Source organism: Diaphorina citri, unplaced genomic scaffold, assembly GCF_000475195.1.
Source record: "Diaphorina citri unplaced genomic scaffold, Diaci psyllid genome assembly version 1.1 scaffold534, whole genome shotgun sequence".
Taxonomy (NCBI): Eukaryota; Metazoa; Arthropoda; class Insecta; order Hemiptera; family Psyllidae; genus Diaphorina; species Diaphorina citri.
This window is the reverse complement of record NW_007377968.1, coordinates 127326-141672: the sequence shown is the minus strand read 5'-3', so window position 1 is coordinate 141672 and position 14347 is coordinate 127326. Positions and strand designations below refer to the sequence as shown.

General features: G+C 37.8%; 2 protein-coding genes across 2 annotated transcripts in view; one reads left to right on the top strand and one right to left on the bottom strand.

Moving 5' to 3' along the window:
• The window catches only part of LOC103509837 (mannose-6-phosphate isomerase), an 11698-nt gene extending 7931 nt beyond the window's left edge, over positions 1-3767 (bottom strand). Inside the window, exons 1-3 of the mRNA XM_008474470.3 lie at positions 3305-3767; positions 2435-2576; positions 2055-2219 (exon numbers count right to left, since the gene is read on the bottom strand). Of these exons, the coding sequence (XP_008472692.1) occupies positions 2055-2219; positions 2435-2576; positions 3305-3625 (628 nt within the window). The 5' untranslated portion in view covers positions 3626-3767. The remainder of the gene's footprint in view (positions 1-2054; positions 2220-2434; positions 2577-3304) is intronic.
• LOC103509838 (ER membrane protein complex subunit 2-like) overlaps positions 1-8628 on the top strand; it is a 33237-nt gene extending 24609 nt beyond the window's left edge. Inside the window, exons 4-5 of the mRNA XM_008474471.3 lie at positions 6621-6820; positions 7601-8628. Coding sequence (XP_008472693.1) covers positions 6621-6820; positions 7601-7962 — 562 coding nt within the window. The 3' untranslated portion in view covers positions 7963-8628. The remainder of the gene's footprint in view (positions 1-6620; positions 6821-7600) is intronic.
• The last annotated feature ends 5719 nt before the right edge of the window (positions 8629-14347 follow it).

Genomic DNA, 14347 nt, shown 5'->3' with positions numbered 1-14347 from the left:
CGGATGTGTATTCTTTCATTGAGAGTTTAGTTTCATTCTTACGCTGTGCGATGCTATTGTTTCATGACAGTTTAGTTTCATTCTCACCTGTGCGATGTATTGTTTCATTGAGTTTAGTTTCATTCTTACCTGTGCGATGTATTGTCTCATTGAGAGTTTAGTTTCATTCTCACCTCCGCGACGTATTGTTTCATTGAGAGTTTAGTTTCATTCTTACCTGTGCGATGTATTGTCTCATTGAGAGTTTAGTTTCATTCTCACCTCCGCGATGTATTGTTTCATTGAGTTTAGTTTCATTCTTACCTGTGCGATGTATTGTTTCATTGAGAATTTAGTTCCATTCTCACCTCTGCGATGTATTTTTTCATTGACAGTTTAGTTCCATTCTCACCTCTGCGATGTATTTTTTCATTGACAGTTTAGTTTCATTCTCACCTGTGCGATGTATTGTTTCATTGAGTTTAGTTTCATTCTTACCTGTGCGATGTATTGTCTCATTGAGAGTTTAGTTTCATTCTCACCTCCGCGACGTATTGTTTCATTGAGAGTTTAGTTTCATTCTTACCTGTGCGATGTATTGTTTCATTGAGAATTTAGTTCCATTCTCACCTCTGCGATGTATTTTTTCATTGACAGTTTAGTTTCATTCTTACCTGTGCGATGTATTGTTTCATTGAGAGTTTAGTTCCATTCTCACCTCTGCGATGTATTTTTTCATTCTAGATTAGAGCATGTACTTTCGACTAATACGTTCATGGACGTGTCAGGATATAAAAATGTAATACGGAACCTCTATGAAAGTAGTCTTAACTCTTCAAGCCAATCTAGTTAGCTTGAAGGGTAGCACGTCTACCTTGTAAGCGCTTGGTAGCGGGTTCAATTCCCACCCGGGGCGGAATTAACAGATAAGGACAACCATTAAAATTTACTGACACAGGAAAGAACTGAACCTGTAACTCCTTAACCGTGAGTCGGATAGTGTTCAAAGTATTCGATTTGGCGTAAAAAATCACATAGGTATGACTTTTTGACAGCTCAAATATCTATAACAGAAACCATTGAAGGCCTTTTCGAAACGGTATTTTTTCTTGAATTCGCCGAGTCTCGAACCCGTAACTTCTTAACTGTAAGTCGGATAATCTTAAAAGTTGCACCAATCGAATCAATTCCTTGCTTAGTGGATTTTATGGGGCAAAAAAAAAAAACAGATTTTACAGGTTAATTCCCTATGGGCACTTCTATGTTGAACACCCTGTATGTATTATGTATGTGGCTATCCCTGATGAGAATGGGGACTGTGATAAGAACTTACTTGTATTTTAGCAACACCGAAATCCGCCACAGGAGGCAAATAGAAGCGACATGATTCATCCTTGATGACTGGGATCAAAAGCTTGGCCTCAGGGGGTCCAAACTTATAATTGAGGAGAGAACATAGTGTTGCAATTACTGAATAACCTTTTAAAAAAAAAAAAAAAAAAATACAAAACAAAAACAAATGGCAGATATCTTGGGAACCAAGCAAGATAGGAAAAAAAAGTTTTTATAGAATATTTTTCATTTGAAATGACCTCAGAAATCTATGTTACCAAAACGTTTTTGTTTCACCCCATATGTATATTGAAAAAAAGTCAGCCCAAAGCAATCACCCTGGCTAGGGCTGATGAAAAACACTGACCCTGTCTGAACATGAGAGAAGGGAGAATTCGATGTATTGTCTCATTGAGAGTTTAGTTTCATTCTCACCTCCGCGACGTATTGTTTCATTGAGAGTTTAGTTTCATTCTTACCTGTGTGATGTATTGTTTCATTGAGAGTCTAGTTTCATTCTCACCTCCGCGATGTATTTTTTAATTTACAGTTTAGTTTCATTCTCACCTGTGCGATGTATTGTTTCATTGAGAGTTTAGTTTCATTCTCACCTCTGCAATGTATTGTTTCATCAAGAGTTTAGTTTCATCCTTACTTGTGCGACGTATTGTTTCATTGAGAGTTTAGTTTCATTCTTACTTGTGCGACGTATTGTTTCATTGAGAGTTTAGTTTCATTTTTACCTGTGCGATGTATTGTTTCATTGAGAAGGCAAAGTTGTTTTTCAACCTGAGCTTGGGGAGCACTCATAATAGCATGGAATATTTCCTTAAACACTTCTATGTTCATACACGAGACCATTGACTTGACCAAGGATTCACCAATGACAGCTTGCAGTTCTTTGGTTTCTACAATATGTACAAAGAAAAATATAAATTTTAAAAGACAATTGAGATTCATTTTTAATTTGTGAAGATTCTTTTATAAATAATTATTCCGATAATTATTTGCATTTATTTTAATACAAAGACCCCCAAGTTTTTTGAAAATTACATAACCTCATCTGTTTAATCTGTTATCAAAATAGAATAGGTACATAATAATTAATTGGGTAAGTACAAACCTTCAATATTTTTCTTTATCCTCTCCAGTGGTTTAAATCCACATAGAGCTTCAAATTTGGAAAGTGCTATGGCCAATTCTGGCTTATGGTTTTCATCTTTGTAAATGTCAGGAAACTCTCTGTGAAGTTTGACGGCTTGTTCCTGTCACAAATTGAATTGTAATGTCACTATGCTATTCTAAGTAATACTCTACTTACAACTAGGTAATACTAAAGCCAACTCTTATATCAACATATTAAAATGAGTTCAACAAATATTCAGCTCCCACGATAAAGTGGTCATTGCAAGTTTAAAAATACCTACTCTCGGCTAATCTACTTTTAGTATATTCGGTTATGTGTAGGTATTTTTGAAAAATAAACGTCATATTTGACGAAAATAAGAGTCATATTTCACGAAAAATAAACGTCATAAAGTCATATTTTTAGAGTCATATTTTAAGAAAAATAAACGTCATATTTGAAGGACTCTGGTGATAACGATAAGCAAGGTTTTAATTTTAATTACAAAACAGAGTCATATTTTATTATGCCTCTCTGTGCACTCAGCAGAGGCAGCAAAGAGGTGGGATTTATTACTGACCGAAATTTTGCCATTTCAAATCTTGGTGAAACAATTCCAAGAATTAGAGAGTCTGTCTGTCATAATTTATACATATTAACATGTTAAGGGAGATGTTTTATTACATGGGTTTCTGTAAGTAATCACCATAGAATATGATTTGGCAGCCAGGATATTGAAGCTGAAAAATGGGAATAGTGTCACTAAGGAATAATAAAATACCTACAGCTTAGCTTGCACACAAGTGAACAAACTGGAATCTACCTACTTGGGTAGAGGAATGTATCAAATTTCATTATTTTTCTTACCTTAGATGGGTGCATTTGTATGGAGAGAGCTTTATCAACAGACAACACTTTCAAGAGGAATGGTAACTTCTCACCAAATTGAGAGATTACATCAGTTCCAAGGCAATGGGGATTGTTTTTAATCCATGATTCCAAGTTTTCTGATCGAGAACACTGACTTAAGATAGAGGAGGGTCCAGATGGGTGAGTCCCAAGCCAAAGTTCGGCATAGTTCTTATCCTTATCTACAGTGCCACCAGCTGCCTCCACTAACTGTGCAACTTTACTATCCAAACCAATCTTACCCCATTCATAAGTTTGGATGGAGAAGCTGAGTTCCATTTCCTATGTATAATTGTACAGGAAAATAAAATCTAAGGATAGGTAATAAAATAAAATAAAAACTTGTTGATGGATCAAACTGCTAATGGGAAATATTGTTACGTGGCTACAGGCTCTCTCCTTGACTTCATGACATGAGAGAGCTCACAAATGAAGAAATGAACTGATAAAATTGTGATAAGGAGATAACGATAACCGACTTTCCGATTTTTAAGAACTATTTCATATTTTTTTATAATTTTCGCGCGGTGTACTATCAAATTATCAAAAATCAAAATACGGCGTACGGTAATCGTTATGTTTGTACGGTAATCCTATATGACCAATCTGGCAACTGGCAATCAAGAGATCATAACGTATACTATACGTTATGTCAGTTGTCAAATCAGTCAAATGTCAACTCCTTTTTATTTTTATCAATTATCATATTTATCAAGCACAGGAAATCTGGGCTGGGATCTGGGTCATCTGGGTAGTCAGCAGTCAACTATCAGCTAGTCAGTCAGACATAGGAATTAGGAACATAGATTTTGTTACCTATCTTCTGCACATACCTCTACGTTCATCAAATCAATGGAACTCACCAAACAATCAAGTTGGAATAGTAAGTTACCCTACATTCTTTAGTAAAAACAGGGATGAAGTTCACTTATTCACACAAACACAGGAGTGTTATAACTGTTGTTTGGTGCTACCTAGTTCAGAATCCACAACAATGAAAATTTGCTACAAAAAGGAGCTGTCACAAATGAACAGTGACCTGTATTATATATACAGGGTGTTGGAGGAGGAGAACTATCGATAGCACTATCAATAGTTTTGACTATCAAACGCTATTGATAGTTGAGGCTTGACTATCAATAGTTTTTTTTTTCAGTACACTTTTCATTTGTTTTGGTCATTTTAGAAGTGAAAAGTGTAAAAAAACTATATTTTGTAAAAAAAAAAAAAAATATTGAAATAAAACCCTGTGACCTAAATTAATATGTGTACAGTTAGTAAGTTTCTTTAAATTAGGTTAGGTTAGGTCTTTTTGGGGGATAAGACCTTTAGAAACAAGAAAAATATGTAAAAAAAAAAAAAAAAAAAAAAAAAAAAAAAATCAGGATTCAGGCTCGTATCCTCCCTGTTTAAAGTCCTCCGGAAAGACCAAAGTATCAAAACCTCACACTTCGTCTCCTACATCACATTTCCCACCTCACACTTCGCCTCCTACCTATCACTTCGTCTCCTACCTCACACTTCTCTCACTATCTACTACCTATCTTCCTGCTGAACCGCTCTTCCGATCTCTAATGGACAGGGGGTGTGTGGGGTTTTTTGTCTTCCTCTTTCTAACCTGCCATTCCCCCAACCCACAACCTGTTAAATTTGAATGGGGGGGGGAAGACTATAACACTTGGAACTTTAAAAAAAAAAGATGAGTGTTCCCCTGCCGTTTTTATTTTGTAGCAATGAAACAACTGCTACATTAGACACATGTGGCCTGTGTTGTAGGTTGTAGCATACCCATCCCGTAGTATGCCTCTCATCAGATGGGCGAGAAGAGACACAACATTTCCCATTTAGGTTCTGGGTCAACACAAGAACACCAGAAAGTAACCAGTTGAAATATTTGCAATCAAAAAACAAGTAGGTACAAATTTTTGTTGATGGTGGGATTCGAACCCGGGACCTTCTGCATGGCAAGCAAGCGCGATACCACTAGACCAACCATACTTCTGATTTGAACTCTGTTTATTGATATTTAAGACAGGTTATTAAACAATTAAATAATAACAAAGGTCTCTTATTGAACTTATTAGGTTTTTACTGGTTACAAAGTACTTTGAAAAATCACTCGGTCTTTCTTCTACTTACTTAATGTCTTCTGCTACAATTTATTTCTGTTACACTTCCTACTAACTACTTTCTTCACTATTGCCTTTCACTACTAAACTTCACTGCTTTCTATGTTCTAATTACACCTTCTATGAGATCCCCCTTGCTATATCACCCTCTTCTCTAACTTTGGATCTCACAAAAAACTAACTGAATACAAAACTAAAATTTCCTTCAAAGGCTTGATGGCGACTCAATCTTGACTCTATGGTGACTCTATTAAGACTAATCTTACATTCCTTCTCTTCCCTACTTCCCACATCTCAAAACTTTCTCCTCTCCCACTCTTCTCTCATCCTACCTTTCTTTCTTCTCACGCATCCAAACTACTTTAATTCGCGATTTTCGCGACAGGGGAGGGGGGGTTGATGCTCCAAATTTTTGAAGTCTGGCTTAAAGTGCGGGAGAAAATGGGCCAGACCCCCCCCCCCCAAATACGGCCCTGTTGTGCCAGAAAAACACTGATAACGGTTCAGGGTAGGTAGATCTCATCATTTCCAACAAGGTTCTGTGGGTCATTTTCCTAACTTCGGCTTTGTTTCCAATAAATGTCCATAAAAAACCCCCTTTTAAAAAAATGCAGACCTTGTGTCGTTTTTTAGGTCATAACCTTAGCACCGGGGGCGTTTGGCGGCTACGGCCGTCCGGAAAATCGAAATTGGGCCGAAATTTACGTGGAAAGGTACACAAATAATTCCAACGCCATTCGATCCAACTTAATGCCCTGATTTCAAATATGTGTCGTCAGAAAACATTTGTGTGGGCTTTCGGCCTTAAATTTACGTTGAAAGGTACACGAAAAATTCCAACGCCATATGGTGTGGACTTGACCCGTAAACTCAAAACCACTTTGTAAGAAAACTTTTTTGTGGGCTTTCGACCTTTAAGAAAGGCCGCAAAGGTCTTTGGGGGCAAGTTTTACGTTGAATGTAAATAAAACCTGTTCCCTGTCCTTTTAATGGCGTAAGACATATTTGAACTGGATTTTAATCGATACCGGAAATTCGATAGCGCCACCTCCCCAAAGTGACCAACCTTTGCGGGAATCAAGGTTCAAGGTAGTCTTTTTTTTCAGGCCGATTGTGTACATAATTGGATGTTTTCATTTTTTCAGATATGAAGAAGCACTTGAACATTTAGAAACAATTATCAAAATTGATGAAACTAACACGGCCGCACGCAAACGAAAGATTTGTATTCTCAAGGCTAAAAACAAAATTCCTGAAGCCATAAAAGAATTGACGGAATATTTGAAAAAATTCATGACAGATCAGGAGACTTGGCAAGAGTTGTGTGATCTCTACTTGAGTGAAGGTAAGCTAGCAATTCGAAACTAACTTTAATTTTCACAAAGTCTGTTCTCCGTCCTTTTTATTACGTAAGACATACCTATAGGTCTTTTCTATTTTGATACAGTGAATTGCATTCATACGTACATTTGTTTCAGCTTGGGGAAAAGAGTCTTGAGTAAGGTCTACAGTTCACAGAACTACTAGTAAATATTTATTATTCGCTCCGGAATCCCGCTAGTTCATCCCGAGGCGTGGCCAAACTTGTAGAAAGGCATGGCCGAACTTGTATTAGAAAATAATAAAAATACGGTCGCGCTGCGCGCTCCCTATCAACTACATAGTTATCAAACTAAAAACATAAACGAAACTCAAAATGTTGGTCGAGAGCGGAACATTTCTCTCCCGCAGTCTCTACGAAACTCAATATTAGGCGAGCGAGGAAAAGTTTTCTCTCCCTCAGTCTCTGCACTCTGTGTATTTCTTATGGTGATTTTAGCGATCAAAAATTGATCATATCTCAGGATCGGTTTAGATTTTCGCAAAATCCTTTCTTATTGCACACCTAGACCATAAAAGGAATATTCCTACCAAATTTCAACTTTCTAGGTGTTGTGGTTCAGGAGATAGAGCGATCAGTGTGTGAAATGTGAATGGATCTTGATTTTATAATATAAGATTTTTTATATACCTATACAAAATATTTAAATTTTCAGTCAGGAATCATCAAAATATAGATGGAAAAAGTGTCCAGCATTGTAATAAATGGGTTTGGTACTTATGAAAACATTGTGCTATATTACAGGTGATTACGCCAAGGCAGTGTTCTGTATGGAAGAACTATTCCTGCATCATCCTCACAATCATCTTTTACATCAACGCTATGCAGACATTCTCTACACTCAGGGCGGACTTGAGAATATTGAGCTGGCAATTAGTCACTACCTTATGGCTATCAATCTGAACGAGAAGAATATCAGAGCGCTATACGGTCTAGCTCTCTCTTGTCATCAAGTTCTCACTTCAGCCAAGTGTTCAGCTGCCAAGAAGAAAGAGATAAGCAAGCAAATGATGTGGGTTAGCAAACATCTGGCCAGACAATACGAAGAACAGCAGGGGAACACTGAGACACTCACAGAGTTGATGTCTGCACTGCAAGTCAGCTAGTAAAAACAGAGGACTTTTGTTTACTGGAGTCAAGATATTGAGGGACTTTGAACGAACTAATATTTCCTTTTTACTATACAGGGTGTATAGAAAAGAACGAACCACTCGAAATACCTATCTTGAGAATGATTTTAAATTTCGAAAAAAAGCTGAAGTCCGTCATGCACGAGCTTTATGTACGCGTTTCTCAGAAGAAAATGGTTTATGGCTCCGTGAAAAGTGGACATACTGGGACAAAATGGGTATTGTTGGAAAGCTGAGACTTCAGGAATATTTTTCCTGTTGCATTCCGCCAGATTTGACCGTTATTTATAGGTCAAATTTTCTTTTGAAAATTTAAAAGAAAATGCTAATCAGGGAAATTTCTAAATTAAAACTTACCAAAAGGTACCAAAAAAATAATTTCACCGTTTTATTGGAAATTTTGTGCAGATTTCAGTTATGAAACCCATTTTTCTCTATGTTTAACTGAAAAAAAGTTCTGACTGGTTTATTAAGGGAAGGTCGTGTATTTTAAAGAAAAAACAAAATGGCGGAAAAAACAAAATGGCGGACCTAGCGCTTACAATGCAGACACGCTACCTTCTTTGTCATTATTATTATTTCTAATTTCACTGTAAACAAAATTATTTGAATAAAGATATCTATTAAATTCTGAGCATAATATTGCAACTTGTTCTAAGCTGATAGTGTAGATCAGCGGTGCTCAACCTTTATTCGCGGGCGTACCCTTTGGGTACCCGGGTTTAATCTCACGAACCCCCGCCACCATCATAACGAGTACAGGGTACCCATATACCTAGGTTGATGTGCACCATTACTACTGAGTTCTAAACACACTCAGTACCTTTTGAAAAAAATCAGTACTTCAGTACCTTGAGATCAAAATTCAGTACCTTCTTGGACTGTATTGCACTGAGCCGTCAAAATTCAAAATTTGCTGACCTCCAGGGGTACGAGTACCCCCGGTTGAGAATCGCTGGAAAATTACAAATAAAAGATAAAAATAACATAGGTAATAATATCTTATCTATAATGTACAGGATGTTTATAAAATCTATTCCAGGGGTGGGTTTCTCGAGAATGTTAAAAAGCGACACACACTACCTGTCTCATAATTTTTTCCCATGAAGCCGTGGCCTCCCCTTGTGACTGCAACTACAGGATGTTTATAAAATCTATTCCAGGGGTGGGTTTCTCGAGAATGTTAAAAAGCGACACACACTACCTGTCTCATAATTTTTTCCTATGAAGCCGTGGCCTCCCCTTGTGACTGCAAATTGAAAATTTTAAATGAGAACCCCCTACTTGTAATTAATTGTAAAACTTTGGTTTGATCAAAAATGAAATTTAGAAACATCCACTTTTACCCCCTGAGGCCATCAGGGCTGAAATTCTATATGATAAGTACATATGAGTTTCAATATGAATCATAAGGAGGACCTATATGAAGCACAAATCACCGATCAAAATGAATTTCCCATTTTTGGTGCTTCCCCTATTGGTGGGAGAACATTGAGAAAAGAAAAATTGAATAGGCCATAACACCGGTCCTGTATATCGGATCGACCTGAAATTTGTACTAAAGTACATATTACGTTTTTTAAGGCCTTTGATATTTATGTTTTATCTCAAAGAGGGGGTTCTCATTTAAGATTTTTACTTAAGTTGAGGCCGCGGCTTCATGGAGGTGTCTCGGCGTTTCTTGATATTGGAGGAGGCGGTTCTCGAGAAGCTCACCCCTGGCAAAGATATTAGGAACACCCTGTATATGTACCTTCTGATATGTGGGTACTAATGTAACGTCTCGCTCTAGATTTTCTTGTGGAGATGTAAACCTGTCACAGTTACACTGTATACACAGGAACTTTCGAGATACTGTATATACATACAAGATCATAAAGCTCATTGACAAGGCCAATGTATCTATAACTTGCTTAACAACATTCCATAATCATCATTTAGTTGTTAGCCTTTAGCCAGCTGGAAATGAATTTGTAATTTGTACAAATAAAAAAAAGAATGGTATTAGGTACCTATTATTTTTTTAAAAAAAATGAGGGATTTAGAGGAGAATGTCGTACTGAAAAACTTTCAAACGCAAATATTGCATATGAAAGCTGTTAATAATGCAAGGGGAACATTTCATTTGTCCAAGAGAAAAGAAGCTGTTTTACCATCACACGACTTTGCTTTTTTTTACGATATCTCAAACTGTTAGCGGTCGTAATCGCACTAGCCGTCACAGTACCGCCAACCATTGTTAAAATGTTATTATCGTCTAAGGTTACATAAGAGGGAATACCTAATGTTATGACCTTCGTTAGGTTAAGATATATGTGATTTACATTAGTGGACTGTATCACAGAAAGGAGATATCCGTGCATTGTGATAGTCCAAGCCCATTTTCATAGTGTACCTACATGTACAAGATAGATTCTCGTTAATCCTGTTTGAGAGTAATAATGAAGGACGTTCGGTAGTGAGTACTAATCTTCCAACTCATGACGGAAGCAATACTTGTAGTTTTAAGTATCCAAGTTGGGAAATGGCATACGAAATCAAATAATGTGATCATTTTGGGTTCAGACTGTTCAGAGAGAAACAATCTAGCAACAACTTATCCACTCATCATACTTGTCCATTCTCCGCGGGTCAAAGTGTTTCTAGTCTACCTGACTACCTGATATCGGCCGGTGAGTATTTCTTGACGGACGGCTTTACAAGTAGGAATAAGTACCTATACATATGTATCTAGGGTAGTGGCAAATTCAATGTAAGAACATTCATCAAATTTTAACTGCAAACAAGTTGCGTAAATTATCCAGTTTGAAATTTTTCAACTTTGAATGTTAACCCCATATGTATCTAGGGTAGTGGCAAATTCAATGTAAGAACATTCATCAAATTTTAACTGCAAACAAGTTGCGTAAATTATCCAGTTTGAACTTTTTCAACTTTGAATGTTAACCCGTTACCCGGTGAATTAATCATGAGCATGATATACCCTAGGAATTAGGAATGCACAAAGCTGATTCGAACTCAAAACCCACCGTAGCCAGCCTAGTTAGCGTGGAGGGTAGCACGTCTGCCTTATATAAGGGCTAGGTCGCGGGTTCGATTCCCGCCCGGGGCGTATTTTATCCTAAACAGATAAGGTTCAAATACTTAGTACATTTTTCTTTGAACCAACTTGAATTGGAAAGAAACCAGAAAAAAAAACGTAATTTCTTATGTAGGTTGACACGATATGGCGTAGCGACATAATATAATCTGGCAATTTTCGATGGTACATGACGAAAATTTGACGCCATATTTGTAAGGTCATGTTATTGGGAAGAACGATAGTTCGGTCAAATCCATTCCCCATACATGACGAAAATTTGACGCCATATTTGTAAGGTCATGTTATTGGGAAGAACGATAGTTCGGTCAAATCCATTCCCCATTTTTTTTTTTCTTTATATAGTCATTAGGGAGCGCGTAGGGCGACCGTATTTTCTCGAAGTGAAAAGCCAATAGGGAGCGCGGAGTGCGACCTTATTCTCTCGAAGTGCGAAGCCAACAGGGAGCGCGCAGCGCGACCATATTCCATCACAGTGCGAAACCAAGAGGGAGCGCGTAGCGCGACCGTATTCTTTCAAAGTGAAAAGCCAATGAGGAGCGCGTAGCGCGACCATATTGTTTCAAAATGTGAAGCTAATGGGGAGCGCGTAACGCGACCGTATTCTCTCAAATTGAGAAGCCGATGGGGAGCGCGTAGCGCGACCATATTCTATAGAAGTGCGAAGTCAATAGGGAGCGCGTAGTGCAACGGTAGCATTCTTTCTGGTCAGGCGGAGAATTTTTCCTACTGACGGAGATTTTCTTTTACTCAAATATTCTAAACCGTGGCGAAACACGGGTAACCTGCTAGCCAGATAGCTTTTTCTGGTAGCCCTTTAGGTCCTGCATCAACCCTCAAGCGTTGTACAGTCGTTCGCGGGACACCCTGTATAAAAATGAATGTTTGTGTGTGTGTTCGAACTTTATGCCTGGCCAAACCGCTCATCCGATTGCTATGAAACTTTGTCAACTTATTGCTTGTACTCCCGTGAGGGTTATTGCTTGCACTCCCGTGAGGGTTATTGCTTGCACTCCCGTGAGGGTTATTGCTTGCACTCCCGTGAGGGTTATTGCTTGCACTCCCGTGAAGGTTATACCTAGGCTATTTTCCGGTTCGTTTTTGTTTTTAGTTTGATAACTATGCAGCTAATAGGGAGCGCGCAGCGCGACCGTATTTTTTTTTATTATTTTCTACAAGTTCGGCCATGCCTCGGGATGAACTAGCGGAATTCCGGAGCGAAGCGACGGAATTCATCTAGTTATATGTAGATATTATATTTAAAGCTCTCCTAGCGCACATCTATATACATATAATGGAAAAACGTAACGTTATTTTGATCTAAATAAGTAAATTATGCAAAAATAAAAGAGTAACATGCGACATCTAGCAGTGATCAGTGATGAGAAAAGATGCGATGATGGGGATCGGATCTATGGGTGCGTCAAAAATAAAAGAGTAACATGCGACATCTAGCAGTGATCAGTGATGAGAAAAGATGCGATGATGGGGATCGGATCTATGGGTGCGTTTAGTTTTTCGCGATTTCAAAAGTAATTTTCGAAGAAATGAGAACTTACGTTATAGATGTGCGGTAGATTCAATATATGTTTACCTAAACTAAAGTATCCAGCTACCTATATTAACTGTTAAACGTAGGTAGGTACCTGATAAATTATATTAAAAGTGAATAATAGTAGGTACCTATCGTTCTACGTTCGTCGTATGTACGATTACGATGTTGGTGATGAAGTAGGTACTATAACAGGGGTTTCCAACTAGCGGCCCGCGGGCCACATGAGGCCCGCCAGACAATTTATGTGGCCCGCGAAGGTTTGGTACTTAGGCAAAAATGGGCATTGAACCCGGCTCTGCCGCGTGCAAGACCAGTGTAGTTATTATTGAGTCATGGAAACTGACCCCCTTTAGTGTTCAGACTGTTCAGCTACAATTAGGAGAATACATTTTGAAAAGTACCTCTGAATTTAGTATGTGGCCCGCATTATCCCGCATACACATGGAAGTTGGAAACCCCTGTATTCAGACTGTTCAGCTACAATTAGGAGAATACATTTTGAAAAGTACCTCTGAATTTAGTATGTGGCCCGCATTATCCCGCATACACATAGAAGTTGGAAACCCCTGTACTATAATATTAAGTTTTCTGCTATTTCTTTAATAATACCTAATGATACCTAGAATTTCTGGATACAGAATAGCTTGGGGACAACACAACAATATAGGTAGTGTATAAAATATTATTATCTACGTATTGACATAATGGCAGTTCCCTATCTAATATGTGATTTATTTCTGGATTTTACACAATTTTAGAATATTAGTACTAGGTCATCTTTAACATTAGTAAGTACATATGTATCTGTTCTAGTCTAGGACCTAGGAACTTATTATTATCTTTTTTAATAGGTTCGATAGAGGAAACTGTAACTGCCAAGGTCTTATCGTCCCGAAAGCGAAGGACGACAAGGTAGGAGAAAGCCAGCCGTTCCGAGAACGAACCTTATATATTTGGTATAAAATACTTCCTGGGCATGAATCGAACCTCCGAACTAGCGCTTACAAGGCAGACACCCTACCCTCCAAGCTGGCTCTATTTATTTGATTTTCAACGAATACCTAGCATTAAGAAAGAAATCTTTATCAGCAACAAGCTAGGCCCGTCCCTCCGGGAATTTTTTAGCCCGTAGTTTATTCGATCGTGATTAGAGAAAATCAGTACCTACCTATGTGCCTATCTAATTTGTATAATATTCAGTTTATTAATATTCTTGATTTGATTTTACTCTCATGTAATGATTTAAAATCAAGACTAGAGCCCGTTCTCCCTTTATTCTCAATATAATGTTTATACAAGAGAGAAACAGTCAGACTGAAAGTATATTGTGGAATGATGGTACTACACTACAACTGGCTGAAATTCATTTTCCAACAGTCACCCATCCATTTATTGGCCTTTCTCGGCATAGCTTAACACAGGTGACGCTAAAACCGGTCTTAAATTATCGACTGAAGTGTTATCTAAAACTTTCTCGCTTTGAGTTCATAGGTCGTCGCGACAAATTTCAAGATCAGAGCTCATTTGTGTGAGAAAATGTGAAAAAAATCCCCCAAAAACCAGTTTTCTCGGTTTTTTGGCTTTATGGTTTTTAGGACAAAATTTGCACCACCATTTTCGTGTTCCTGGTAAAAAGACCTTTAATTTGATATATAGGTCAACCAGGTTTGGATAAGTCCTTCTATGGGGACAGACAGACAGACCGA